The following is a 14,053-nucleotide window of genomic DNA, read 5'->3' on the forward strand; positions in this document are numbered from 1 at the left end:
TCTTCCCTTGCATGAACAATGGCGGACACAAAGGGCTCCCACGAGTAAACTAGAAATTAATTAATAACTTTTTACGTATGGATGATACAGGCTTAATCCATATATCAAAACGCATGTCTTGGCTTCCTCAATAGTATGGTATGATTTACTCAACCTAATTATGAGGACTTACGCGAAAAATGGCGAATATTGAGGAGCGTGAAAACAGCGTTGCACATGTTTTAGTACAGACGCACAGCATGTTTTAGTACAGTAAGACCCCGCTTAACACTGTTTCGTTTAGCGCTGTTTCGGTTTAGCGCTCTTTTATTTCAACCCGGGGATTCTCTGAAATTGTGTGCAGTGCTAGGTTTCCAAATAACATATCCGAAACAGTGTAGATGTGTTTCTTGCTTTGTGGACGCATTTTTATCATTTGAAACATCTGTTGACATTATTGTAAATTTAAATTTGTATAATTACTATAATGATTAATACAGTGACAAATATTATGAGCTTTAGTTTTTATCATGGGTGATAATAAAAAACAAGAAAAGAAAGCAACGAGAAAAAGCATTTCACTGGAAACTCAAATGCAAGTGATTAGAAGATTAGATTCTGGTGAACGTCAATCTCAAATTAGTGCTGCATTGATTTTGGCAACTTCAACAATAAGGACAATTCTTAAGAATAAAGAAAAAATACTGTCATCGGCAACTGCAACTACGTCAAGCTCTGCAACTAGAATTACCCGTTCTAGAAATAACATTATAGAGGAAATGGGAAAACGACTGTCTATATGGATTGACGACGAAATTGAACGCAATATGCCATTAAGCCAATCTATCATAATGCCTTCTTGACAAAAAGGCAGAAAATTGGAAACCCAGAATAGACTGAATGATCTGACTGAGAATTGTATTTGTTTTTAAAAGTATATGCATTTATATTGTTTTTATTTTTGTAAGAAATAAATGTTTGATTTTATTTTTATTAAAAAAAAAACATTATTAAATTTAATGCCTAACCATTTTTTATCCGTCTTCCCCTAACCCCATTATTTACATGTTAAGATAGCCTCGCTTAGCGCTGTTTCGCATTACGCTCTACTTCAATGGAACGTATCCCCCGCGTTAAGCGGGGTCTTACTGTATATGTTTTAAAATTTTATGGTAAAAGTATATTTTAGGGTACCCCTTGGCGATTTTTGGCGGCTCATGGATACCGATTTTGTGTAATTCTTTGACTAATTATTTTGGCTTGCATAGCGGCAATTTTTGCACCAAAAATCACGGCTGCATAAAACCAAAATTCGTCGTCAGCACATAAATTCACAAATATAAGAGTAAAAATATACTACGTAGTTTCGGACTGTCCGGAAAATGGCTATAAGTAAACCTTCATTTACACAATAGTCGATTAATGCATTTTCCCCTTTCGTTCCAAATCTTGCAGAAACTTCAAATTAACTTTACTACATTCAGCCATACCATCTAAACAATAAAGCAATACACTTCCTAAGCAATACACACCACAAAGCCCTTGCAAAATATCCCATGATTCAAAATTTCCCAGAATAATGCAAATGATTACGTCATAATAGGGTTTCCATGCCATTCAACTATTTGGGTTACCATAAGTGATATAACTTGGCGATAAATGAAACAACAACTTCACAATAATACAAGGAGTACCCTAAAGTCAACTCTAACTAATTTTACTTTAATTGCATAAATCATTGTTCTCTACAATGAAGAATAGTAAAATCTAAGCAGAGAACTACACTAACACATAGCCTTCAATCTGATAAGCAAATAAAAATAACATTCATAATAAAAACTCATCTATGTGTTGCAAGATAATTGGTTTTTAGTCATTAGTTAGAATAGTTCAGAACTACTCCTATAAACATAAAAGTCAGTCTTTGACAAGTATTAGTTGTTTAATTTAGCAGTCCTTATTATATAATAGCAAGTGGTTCATTTATTTTATTTTAGTTCCTCCCCTATTTTTTATGTTATTATAAATTTACAGATGTGGCATTTTCTCAGGGTAGTACAGCTGTTTATTTGGCCACAAATTAGTTAGTTTTTGAATGAGGAGTTTTTTAATGGGTAGATTGAGAAAGATAAAACATTATTGGCTGTCATGTTTATTATATTTTTGTCATTATTCTCCTCTCTTAAAGGCAGTTCATTAAGATTTAATATTTATTCATCAAAACTTCACAGTAGTTCATCCTAAATTGTCATCCGTGATGTGATTGAAAATAGGATGTCGAATATATTTGTAAAACTTCAGAAATTTACTTCAGTTTCTATGTGTAATAATAAAATTGTACCTCAGTTTATTTTTGTTGGGACCTAATTTATATATGTGAATGACTATTGAAAACCAATAAATGCTAAGCAGTAACAATTTCATGAATAAATATATTTAAAACTATGTAATTTTACTTACCTTTCCTGTAGAGTGCATTTATCAAACATACAATAAAAGTTTGGAAAAATTAAAAATGTTAAAATGTTTTTGCAACACTCCTTTACTGTCATCATTAAGAACTATCTATCATACTTTATGGCTTTAGTACTAAACTTTTCATGTATAATTCTCTTTTTTATTTTATAAACATTTAATATATTATATTGTGTTTGTATAAGTGTATGAATTTCTTTCATGCATTGTAAACTTTCCATTTGCATCGGATTATAAAGTGTTTCTACCGCCTTCTTGGCATGGCTTCGTAGTGTAGTGGTCTGCACGCTGGGCGGGTACTCCAGAGATCTTTGGTTCGATTCCCGGCGAAGACATTGCTCATTTCTCATCTTTCCTGTTTTCAAAAATTACCTAATGTCTCTAGAATGGTGCCCGAACTAAAAGGGTGGTGGATCATGATTCTCCACACCCAGGATTTGGCAATTGGGTCCCCTAAAAAACCCCAGTTGCCCTTTAAAAGGGAGAGTATTTAAAATGTTTCTTCCGCCTTCTTTACATGCCTTCGAGGTGTAGTGGTCTGCATGCTGGGTGCGTATTCCACAGGCCTGTGGTTAGATTCCCAGCCAAGGCGTTGCTCAATTTTCATCTTTCCTGCTTCCAAAAATTACCCAGTGTGTCTACAAGAGGAGTTTATGCTTAATAAACCAGTGACCTTTTGTTTTTAAAAAATATGCAAAATGTATCAGAGCTATTATTGTTACTGAACATTTCATCAGTTTACTAATTTTGGAAAAAAAAAAAAGCTATAGGAGAATGCTATTAAAACATTATGCTGCAAAATGTTTTCATGAAATTTGGGAATAGCTTCTTATTTCAAGATTCATGATTTTTGAGTATTTTATTTGACATTATTATTTTATATATGTTAACTATGTTTTAAAATATTCTGTCATAAAATCTACTTGATTTTTTAAGATTTTAAGCTTTGAAAGCTGCTTTCGTAATCTGTGTCTGTATTCCTCAACTTCATCCTTAATATGAGGCATTTTCCTTTATTCATTGACAGTAAAGCTGTATTTTTAATAGAAATAAACTTTATTATTTGAGTATTTAATTTTAAGTAGTCAACAATTTTAGCTTCTCTTAAATATTATTGCTTAATTTTATTCAGCTTTAGTGCCTTTCTGTTACTGGAGCATTATTTAACACTAAACATAAATGTTGGCACAAAATCAGATGCATTAGATGCAACAATCTTGACAATATAGCTTCATGAGAGGAATGACTATTTTATTAAATCTTAAATAAATATAAAATAAATCACTTTTACTATAATCCCACTTTGCAGATGCTGTTGTATGTAATTAATAAAGAATGTATACATTTAATAAAATTTAACAAATATTTTAATAGACTTGTTGCACTTGAAGAACAATATAAGAAAGAAAAAGAAGAAGCAGACCAAATTTTTCAACAAGAGAAAAAGGTTTGCATTTTTTAATAAATGTGATTTTTAAACTTTTATAAATTTATTATAAAGGTGATATATCTGTTGTGTACCTTGTAAAGTAAAGGAACTATTATAATCACAGAAAATTTTGGTTATCAGAATTAAATGAAAATATCCATTTTGACTATTTTTTAGCATTACATCTATACAGAGGATCAGGTCAGAGTAAAAATTTTTTATCCTGAAATGACTTGTGAAATGGCTTCAAGATGAATTTTTTTTTTTTTTTGTGACATCTGTATGTATATGCATATGTGTATGTGGCATAGCTCGAAAATGATTAGTTATAGAACGTTGAAATTTTGTATGCAGGACTCTTTTTACATCTAGTTATGCAGCTCCCTTTTTTTATTGCAATCAGCAGTAACCAAAAGTGTATATGTTTATATATAGAGAGAGAGATATATATCCACCTTCCTCACTCAGCCTTTATTTTTGCAATTGTTGATCATAGATACTTCCAGTTACAAAAGTGTTTTAAACTGAAAGAAAATTCATGTTTTGGCAATGTATTAATTTGGACAAATAATGAAATATAACTTTTTATGTTGTCTCTTGGTTCCTGTACTTATATTTGGGAAATTTTTACACTCTTTATGAAAAAAAATAAAAATACAAGAAGCTTGACTCCCTTGTTACAAAAAGTAAACAGCATATTTCATTTTAAAATTTTTAGTTTTTTATTAGATTTTGTTTGGGGGGGGCTGTTACTATATCTTCTATCTCTTAAGGAAATGTGTCTTAGTACATAAATTTGTAATAAATGTTTATAGTTTTGTTTTATGAAAGTGTGTATTGATGTACATAATTAATCAGTTATAGATAAAATAGTAAAAAACTTGGAACCAAAACTACAAAGACATAAAAGAAATTAAATTTAAAACCAGTAAAATCCCTAAATATCCCAGTAGCATATATATATATATATATATATATGTAAATCAACCCACATTGTTTTGGGGATTCTAAACCAGAAATACATAAATATTCATTAAAAGGAATACTACTAAAATCTAATTCAATGTTATCAAGAGGAGATAGGCCAGATTCAATTGAACCCCTCTTCTCAGGAAAACCACTGTGTTTCTGCCCATTCAGAATTAGGCTGATGAACCATTTTAAATTATTTAATTATAATAGTTCATCTAAAATTCTGAATGCCTCCTCTATGCAGTCACCTTTCTTTCATATGGAATAAAAATACACAAAAACAAATTTAAATGAAATAAATTGAATAAAGCAAAAGTAAAATATGTTCTATTTACCAATATTAAAATTAAAATTAAAATATGATTTACAAAGTATATTAATAATTAACTGAGAGCAAAATTTTTTAATTTATTATTAGAAGAACAAAGGACAGTAATTTAAAAGGAAAAAGTGTTGCTAAGGGTTGCCAGTTTGGCACTATTTCTGATACTAATTTGCAATGGAAAGTTTGAAATCTCTAAAAGGTAAATTTATAGTAAGATATATTTTAATTTGGAAAGCCTTAAAGTAATGCAAGTAAGAAAAGGGGGGAAGAAACAAATTTTACTAAAGAAAATTTTAATGCCATGGCAGAACAGAATAGGTCCTTAGTTGATAAAAGTACAGTCAAAAGTCTTTAATCCGGACTCGCCGGGACTTCAGCGATTCCGGATTATCGATTTTTCCGGATTATAGATCATCAGTTTAAATCTGGTAAGATGGCATGCAGAAATTATAAAATTAAAAATATGAAACCGTAATTTATAAAATAATGAGCAATTATGATCTAAAGGGTATCAAAATTTACAGAAAAAGAAGCTTAATATTTATTTGTTTACTTTATTAAACATTTCTTTCAACGCGCGCATGCGTAAAGCATACATTACGCATAGCCAAAATTAGAAAATTGCAACCAGAAAACTATTTGATTTGTATTCGTGATATTTATAATGATGAGGAATTTGATTTAAATCATATCAAAGACGGACTACATCGAGATGAAATACTACATTTAGTAAGGAATTATAAGCCGAATAAAATAAAAACATCTGCTCTGAAAACAACGATAGTGCTGACAGATCAACTTCCAGTTCATTGCGCGCCGCGACGTTCCCCCCCCCCTGCGCAGAGCAGCGTGAAATTGATAAACAGATTTCGGAACGGTTAGATAAACAAAGGATATGCTTTTATCCATTTTTTGTAGCAATTCCACTTTTTGTTTGATGGACATCGAAATGTATTTTCGTTTTGTAGATCCTTTGGGAGCTCCAGCATCGGAAATTCTATTTGACATAATCGAAAGTTCAAGCTTACTTTTATAAAATTGCTCTTACAGTCTGCAAAAAATAATAAGCCGAATCCAATTCAAAAATTAAGGAACAACGCTATCATCAACATTAACTGAAATAGATAATTAGAGCTTATACCGTCCGTTATAAATTAAACGTGCACGCGAAAACGTATTCTGCACTTGTGCAGACGCATATGCGCAGTCGTAAAGGTCCTGTGCGCACGCGTAAACGCCTATGCGCCTACGTCAACGCGGCGCATGCGCAGAGAGATTTTAGCTTTAAGGTCCGGATTATGGGTGTCCGAATTAACGACTTTTGACTGTATAATCAAAAGAAATTGTTCTGTAATTATTGGGAGTTAAAATAAGTCTCCGCTGTTTGACAAAAAATGGTGCCACTGGTAAGTTATGGTTAAAATTGTCTGATGTTAAACGCCATATAATAAGGTTGGAATCTGCTGACAACATCTTTGAAATATTAGAGATTTTGTATCAGCATCCTATATATATTTTTCCATGCAAAAATGTCGACTTTTGAGTGAAACGAGCATCATTTTCAGGAACTTTTGATTTGCTTCTTTAATTTGAAGAAATCTGCAGCTGAGTCATATTGATTGCTTGTAGAAACATATGATGATGATGCTGCCTTAAGTGAGAGAAGTTGTCGTGAGTGGTTTAAAAATTTTAAGAACTGAGAATATGTCTTAGAAGACAAAGAATGTAGTGGAAGAATAAAAGTGTATGTAGGTGCAGAATTGGAAGCATTATTGGATGAAGATTCATGCCATATTCAAGTAGAATTTACACTTACATTAGGAGTGACTCAACAAGTTTTGCACCATTTAAAATCATTGAGAATGAGTCAGAAGCAAGGAAATTGGGTTCTATATGAACTGAAACTGAGAAACATTCAATGCCTCTAATAATATTTAAGCAGTATTTTTCATGTTCTTAAGATATTTTTCAAGTGTACAAAGAGTTATCTGTGATCCATATTTTATTCAATAATTTCAAAATAAATAAATTACCAAACTTTAAAACAATAGCTTTTTTATTTATTACTTAAAATGAAACATTTGATTTTAGAAGATAATTTATGGATTATATAAATCTTCTCTGAAATAATTAATTAAAATTTTTCCAGAAATTTTTTTTTCATGTGGTTGTTTTTGTGTGTTTCAAAAACTAGTCATTTGATCAGGAATAACGTGTTTATTAGAAAATATTATTTTGAATATTTTACCATAATTTAAGTTTCTAAAACTTACAATCATTATTATTATTATGTTATGATGAATATATATATATAAGCAAACTTAAAAGTATCTAAAGTTAATATTAAATTGGAATCAATGCAAGGCAATTCCTCAGCAATATTAATAATTGCAACCGTGTATAAGAGGTATAACGCAATATCTAAATAAACCAAAATTAAAGTAAGACTTCATGGTAGAACGATCACGAAAAATAAAAATGCAAAAGAGAAAATATGCAAAATTATAAAAATATATAAATTAATCTCCTTTTATTGACACTCCAATTCAGAACTCATCAGAGAAAAATGAATTAAAGCTTCATAAAAGTTGATCAATAGTTTCAAAAACATGTTTCGTTCTCCTGGTTCATTTGAGATTTACTCCCCCCCCTCGAAAAAAAAACAATAAAATTTTCATTTAAAAAATTCAATAAAATTCATTAAAATCCATATAAAACCGAAAAATCGAATCTCAAATGTACCAGAATTTTCCCTGCACTTCTATTCAGAATTTCTATATTTTAAAGAAAGCTGGTATTAACTACTTTTTTTTAATTTCTCATCTAAAGTGATATGATAATTATTACTTAAACTATAATCAGAGGTAATAGTTGAATGACTACGATAAGAAATTTGATTGTATATTTGTACAAAGATCTTGTTTCTTTTCCCTTTTAATTATTATTTATACTATCTTTCTGCTATTTTGTAATTTTAATAGCTGGCAAATCTCGTTTTTACTGAAAAAATGGGGCTTCTAGTTTTAAAGCCATACTGTACCATGATTATGTGAATATTTTTATCTTTTATAAGCTCTATTTTTCCTTTTCCTCAACTTTGAGCCAGTTCTGTTCTCACGTTTTAAGATTTTACAGAGGACAGCATCTTTTAGAAGTTTCTTATCCCGTCATATTGGAGTTGACGATCACCCTTCTCGTCGGTAATATTTTTACAGATCGCACCCTATGTTTGCCACCCTGCACACGAAGTTTAACAGAACAGGACATTTTGAACACATGTTAAAATAGTTAGTTCTGCTATTGGACACTTTGAACCTTACTTTTTCCAAGAACCATACTTTTTCCAAGAACTACGAAATTTTTGTTTCTCCTGAGCAGCTTTGAATTCTACTTCCTTTACAAGGAACTCACTTCTGTCGTCCTAAGAATTCAGTTAGTTTACGTTAAGAAAGTCGTCTTAAGAATTCAGTAAATTTCAATTTTTTCTATTTTTGTTTCAAATAGGTTTTCAGTTTTTAGTTGTTTAAGGTTCAGATATGATTTTATTATTTATAGAAATCTCTATAATTTTTTTTTGTTTTGTTTTATTGGTATTAAAAATTTAGTTTAGCATAATCGGGAACCACCCAATTTTTAAATGTTGTTTAAATGGCAATTTGGTTAAAAGTATACAGTACAAAGTCCGTAATCTGGACGTCCATTATCTGAAATGATCTATAATCCAGACCTCAAAGCCACAAACTTATGCATGCGTGTAAAGCCAGTAAAGCGTTTACCCATACGTGCTCCCGATAGTGAAGAAAGTAACAAAGGACATTATTGAAAACGAAAAAATTTCGATTGATCATTTAGTCAGTATTCTCGACACAGCAATTACAGGACTTGAATAGTGGAACTTTGTAACTGAACAAGAACTTATGTCTGTTTATAGAATTAAAGAGAAAGTATTAGCAAACAAACAAAGCAACTTAAACAACTTACATTGAAAGAAATATTTACTGAAATAAACAAATAAATATTAAGCTTTTTTTTTTTTTTTTTTTTTGGTAAATTTTTATATTTTTTAGATCATAATTGCTCTTTATTTCATAAATTACGGTTTCATATTTTTAATTGTCTAATTTCCACATGCCGATTTACCAGATTTAAATTGATGATCTATAATCCGGAAAAACCCCTAATCTGGAATCGCTGAAGTCCCATCGAGTCCGGATTATGGACTTTGTACTGTATTTGTTCAGCTCCTTATTTGTAATTGTTTTTGAATTTTTGATTTGCATATAATGGTTTTAGACCCCCCCTTTTTTTAATGGATAATTTTCATAATGTAAAGTTTTTTTAAGTAGTCAATTTGGCACAATGTTATGTGTTATTCTTTTTTCCAAGTGTGTAGGAAAAATTCTCATACATTTTAGATTTGATTTTTCACTTTTATATGAATTTTTAAAGTCTTAAATGAAAATTTTATTGAATCTTTTTTTGATTTTTTATCTCAAATGAACCAGGAGAATGAAACATGTTTTGGAAACCTATTAATTGACTTTTCTGAAGCTTTAATTCATTTCCCCCTGATGAGTTCTGATCTGGAGTGTCAAAAAAAGGAGATTAATTTATATATTTTTATAATTTTGTATATGTTACCTTTCGCATTTTTATTTTTTGAATTTGTTCTAATATGAATTCTTATTTTAATTTTGATTTCTTTAGATATTATGTTATACCTCTTATACACGGTTGCAATAATTTATATTATTGAGGAATTGCCTTGCTTTGATTCCAGTTTAATATTTACTTTCGATGCTTTAAGTTTATTTTACTTCAATCCTGCAGCTATAGCGCAGGTTGTGTTTAAAAAATTTTGTTTTTAATTCTTAGCCTATTTTTTTGTTTCTTTACATATATATATATATATATTGTGAATTATTTCGTATCAAATATTGATAAAGTAGTTTTAAAATTTTAAAATATGTAAATTTAGACCTTTATATTTAAAATTTTTAAATGTATTTCACAAACAAAGAAATTCAAACTTTTGATAGTAAGACTACTTAACATACTTAATAAATTAGCGCTTAATTTTATTTCTTCTGCATGTACGATAAGACATAAGAAATTTATGTTATTTTTATTTTATGAGTAATTATTATAGTGAAGTCATAAAATTGTGAAAAATCTCTGTTTCTGTTAAATTGTTAGAATCATGACATGCAGTTGGATAATTTTTAAAACAGGTAGGAATAAAAAAATAAATAATCAAAAATCGGAATCAGTTTGGATATTACATTAATGGGAATCAGTTTCTACTGTGTGAGTGTTATTAAGATCTCAGTTGCTAGTAAATGGGTCTGTTACTGGTATGTAGTGTAAATAGGTGTTGTTAGTCTTTTTTCAAAAGGAAATTCAGTATCTCAGCCAGAGGAATCAATTTAAGGATGCCAGTGAAATCCATTTGCATTCTTTTCATAGCAGAATTAGTGAATGATGATTAGTGAATTGATGATGATTATAAACAGTCATAAAATATCGGAACAGAAATAGGAATAATTCCTTCTGTTTTTGGAATCACAAGATCAGAATGAAAAAAGTATTTCCATTATCAATCAGTCAGATAAATTTATCAGAATGAAAAATAATTTTCTTTTAGTTATCAATTTAATCCTAAAGTTATTAGAATTTTTAGAAATAAAATATGAAGGTTTAAATAATTTTAGTAAATAAATAATAATCTTCATTTAATATAAATTATTAAATCACATTAATTTGTTCAAAAGTGTTTTGAGAAGTAGTAGTTTGAGAAGTAGATTTGTATATTGTAAGTGAAAAATTTTGTTGCCTATTTATTAGAATTATGAAGCAAAAATAGAAAGTCTTCAAAGGCAGGTTGAAGAGCAGTCAATGATGTCAAGCATGTACAGCTCCTGCTGTATTAATGAACTTGAAACTACTATTGATGAAGACAATGATTACAGTGAGTGTGCTTTTAAAATCCTTTTTCTTTTCTTTCTCTGTATTTTTGTTAATAATGATGATATTCCATTTGAAAGTATTTACATGTAAAATCTTATGCTGTCTGCTTTTTAGTACAGTACAAAGTCCTACAGTACATACAGATGTCCAATATCCGGAATGATCTAAAATCTGGACCTCAAAGGCCACTACCAACATTTTTTTAATTTTCTTATACATATTTTGTATGTGTATGAGCAGGGGGTATATCCCACCCACCCCCTGCTCATAATAAAACATTTGGAGAGTCCTGATTCTAAATTTCTCATCGGCACTAAATAAAATACATCGTTATTGAAGAAACAATCATTTTAGCATAAATTTGTATGATCAAAATAATTTGGCTTCGTATCTGCCGGTCATACATCTCAAACCAAAACATTCTACAGATACATCATTGATTTTTACACCTAATAATATTTTATACCCCTGATGCCAAGCTGGCAAATCATTATTTGTTATATTTTGCTTTCATCACCGCATGTTTATCAACACACGAGAACTTGAGTAATGGCTCATGGAGCGATACCTAAACAATTTTTTTTTTTTTTTTTTTTTTTTTTTTTTATATTAGTAATTGAGAAACAGCATGGTAACCTTTTACGTTGACATTGCTCTTGGCAATGATTACAGATTTAAGTTAAGTGCGCTAAGAAATGTTGACAGGAAAAATTTAACAAAAATTGATTTCCATATGCTAAAAGTAGATTTTGTTATTGATACTCATAGGCCAAAGGATTACATTTAGTTCTATTTGAATACAGAATAACTGGTTTGTTATTCAGATAAACTCAGAACCACACCAGAGTTCATATAGTCGCACCAGGTGGCAGAATTTAGGAAAGACAAAGGGAGGTGCTTGGTAGCAGAATTCAGTAAGTATATGTGAGATTCAGTAAATATAAATTCAGTAAGTATATGTGAGAATTTATTTATTCAAGACTCAGATAAGCATTAAGCATGTGCAAGAAATAGGTGTACGTATAATAAATAACTAATACAATTAAGGCTTAATTGTCTCAGTGCACAATAGAAGCAATATAAAATTTAGCGGAACAACTTGTTGTTCTCTCAATACATAGCCAATCTCATAATACATAGCCAAATATGTATAGTGAGTGAAAGCTAAATTTTATGATGATAGCCGCTAATCTTTTTCGAATGTTGCAAACCACAGGTGAAATTTTCCGGTTAGCCGATTTTGTAAAAAAATATGGAGAAGCGATAACAAATGAAGAGGATATAAAAGAAAGTTTTTTACTGTGATGACAATGTTCCTCAATCATCAGTCAGTTATCAGATGGCGAAATCTGTAGTATGATTCTAAATCCAGAAAATACCGCTACAGACAGAGTGACAGAGAGGAAAAATTTCGATTGGAAAGTTAGTCCAAATTCTAGACTCAACAATTTCAGGACTCCGAAATTGGAAGTTTGTAACTGAATAAGAAATTATATCTGTTTATAGAATTAAAGAGAAAGTACTAAGCACAAAAAATGAAGCAACTTAAACAACTTGAAAGAAATATTTAATAAAGTAAAAAAATAAATATTAAGCTCTTCTTTTTTTTTTTTTTTTTTTTTTTTTTTTTTTTTTTTTTTCTGTAGATTTTGATACCCTTTAGATCATAAATATCATAAATCCTTCATTATTTCATATTAAATCACGATTTCATATTTTTAATTTTATTATTTCTACATGCAGTCTTACTAGATTAAAACTGATGATCTACTATCCGGAAAAATCCAAAATCGCGGAAGTCCGGATCTGGATCTGGGACTTTGTACTGTACCTTTTTAAACTCTTTCACTTGAGCATTTCTTTCAGTGCTATGATATTATTATCATGTGAAAAGTTTCTGAGAAAAACTATTCATATGTATTCATTAGCCAATACAGAAATCTGTATTCATTAGCCACTACAGATTTACAATTGCTATCTGTATTGGCTTTAATCCTATAATGAGCTGACAAAAAAAAAAAAAAAAAAAAAATATTTATAATGGATCATATATAAAGTTCGTAGGGTAGAACAATGCTTCATTTACAGTACAAAATCCCATTCATTTTTTGCTGTATAACTTATGAATTAGTTATTAACTTAGTTTGTGAGTGTACCTAAAATTTGACCAAGAATTTTCCATTTTAAAGTCTAATTTGCATCAGTGATTTAAAGAAATAACTAAAATGAAAAGAGCTAGACTAAGGGTAAATATTTTAAGACCAAAAGAGAAATTCTAAAAGCTTTATGTAATTTTAAGGAGAGTTTCAAGAAACAGATTTAGCCTTTCAGTGGTTGCAATGTTAAAAGCAATTCTTCCTTTTTAATTAAGCACTGTATCTGTCAGTTGCAGTGGGAACAGATGGTACTTGTTTTCTTCCAAATGCTTTGTTAAAATTTCACTATCTTCTCTTAGAGAGACCTTTTTGAAGGGGAAAATATGCATGCATCTTTATAGATGAATTACTCTTTTACACTGTTTTATAAAAAACAAACAACTACATATTACTAATATTACTATAACAAATAATAAATTTAATAAAAATAATGTATTGTTATTTTCAGTTATATTTTTACATTTTATAAATTGTTAATGTAATAATATTTTAGTACTGAATTTTTAAAAGATAACGAGACATGTTAGATAATCTCCATATATATATATATATATATATATATAAAAGGTAGTGTCTGTCTGTGTGTGTGTTTTTCGTACATGCTGCGTGTAAGCTAATAGACCCAGCTCTACGAAATTTGGAACATAGGTGTATCCAGACAAGAGTCAGTGGACCTCGAAGTGATTTCTTTCAAAGTTCGAGCGAAATATTTCTTAAATTTTATGTTTTTTGATGAAATCGCATCAAATA

General features: G+C 29.6%; 1 protein-coding gene across 13 annotated transcripts in view; it reads left to right on the plus strand.

The window, feature by feature from the left end:
• Nucleotides 1-14,053, plus strand: part of unc-104 (kinesin family member unc-104) — a 248,891-nt gene that overhangs the window by 103,857 nt on the left and 130,981 nt on the right. For all 13 annotated transcript variants that reach the window (XM_085818584.1, XM_085818589.1, XM_085818586.1 and 10 more), the window contains 2 exons: nt 3,829-3,901; nt 11,025-11,148. In XM_085818584.1, coding sequence (XP_085674710.1) covers nt 3,829-3,901; nt 11,025-11,148 — 197 coding nt within the window. The remainder of the gene's footprint in view (nt 1-3,828; nt 3,902-11,024; nt 11,149-14,053) is intronic.

Source organism: Stegodyphus dumicola, chromosome 6 (genome assembly GCF_044657685.1).
Source record: "Stegodyphus dumicola isolate Sdum_Otavi_A_Nest chromosome 6, ASM4465768v1".
Lineage (NCBI taxonomy): Eukaryota > Metazoa > Arthropoda > Arachnida > Araneae > Eresidae > Stegodyphus > Stegodyphus dumicola.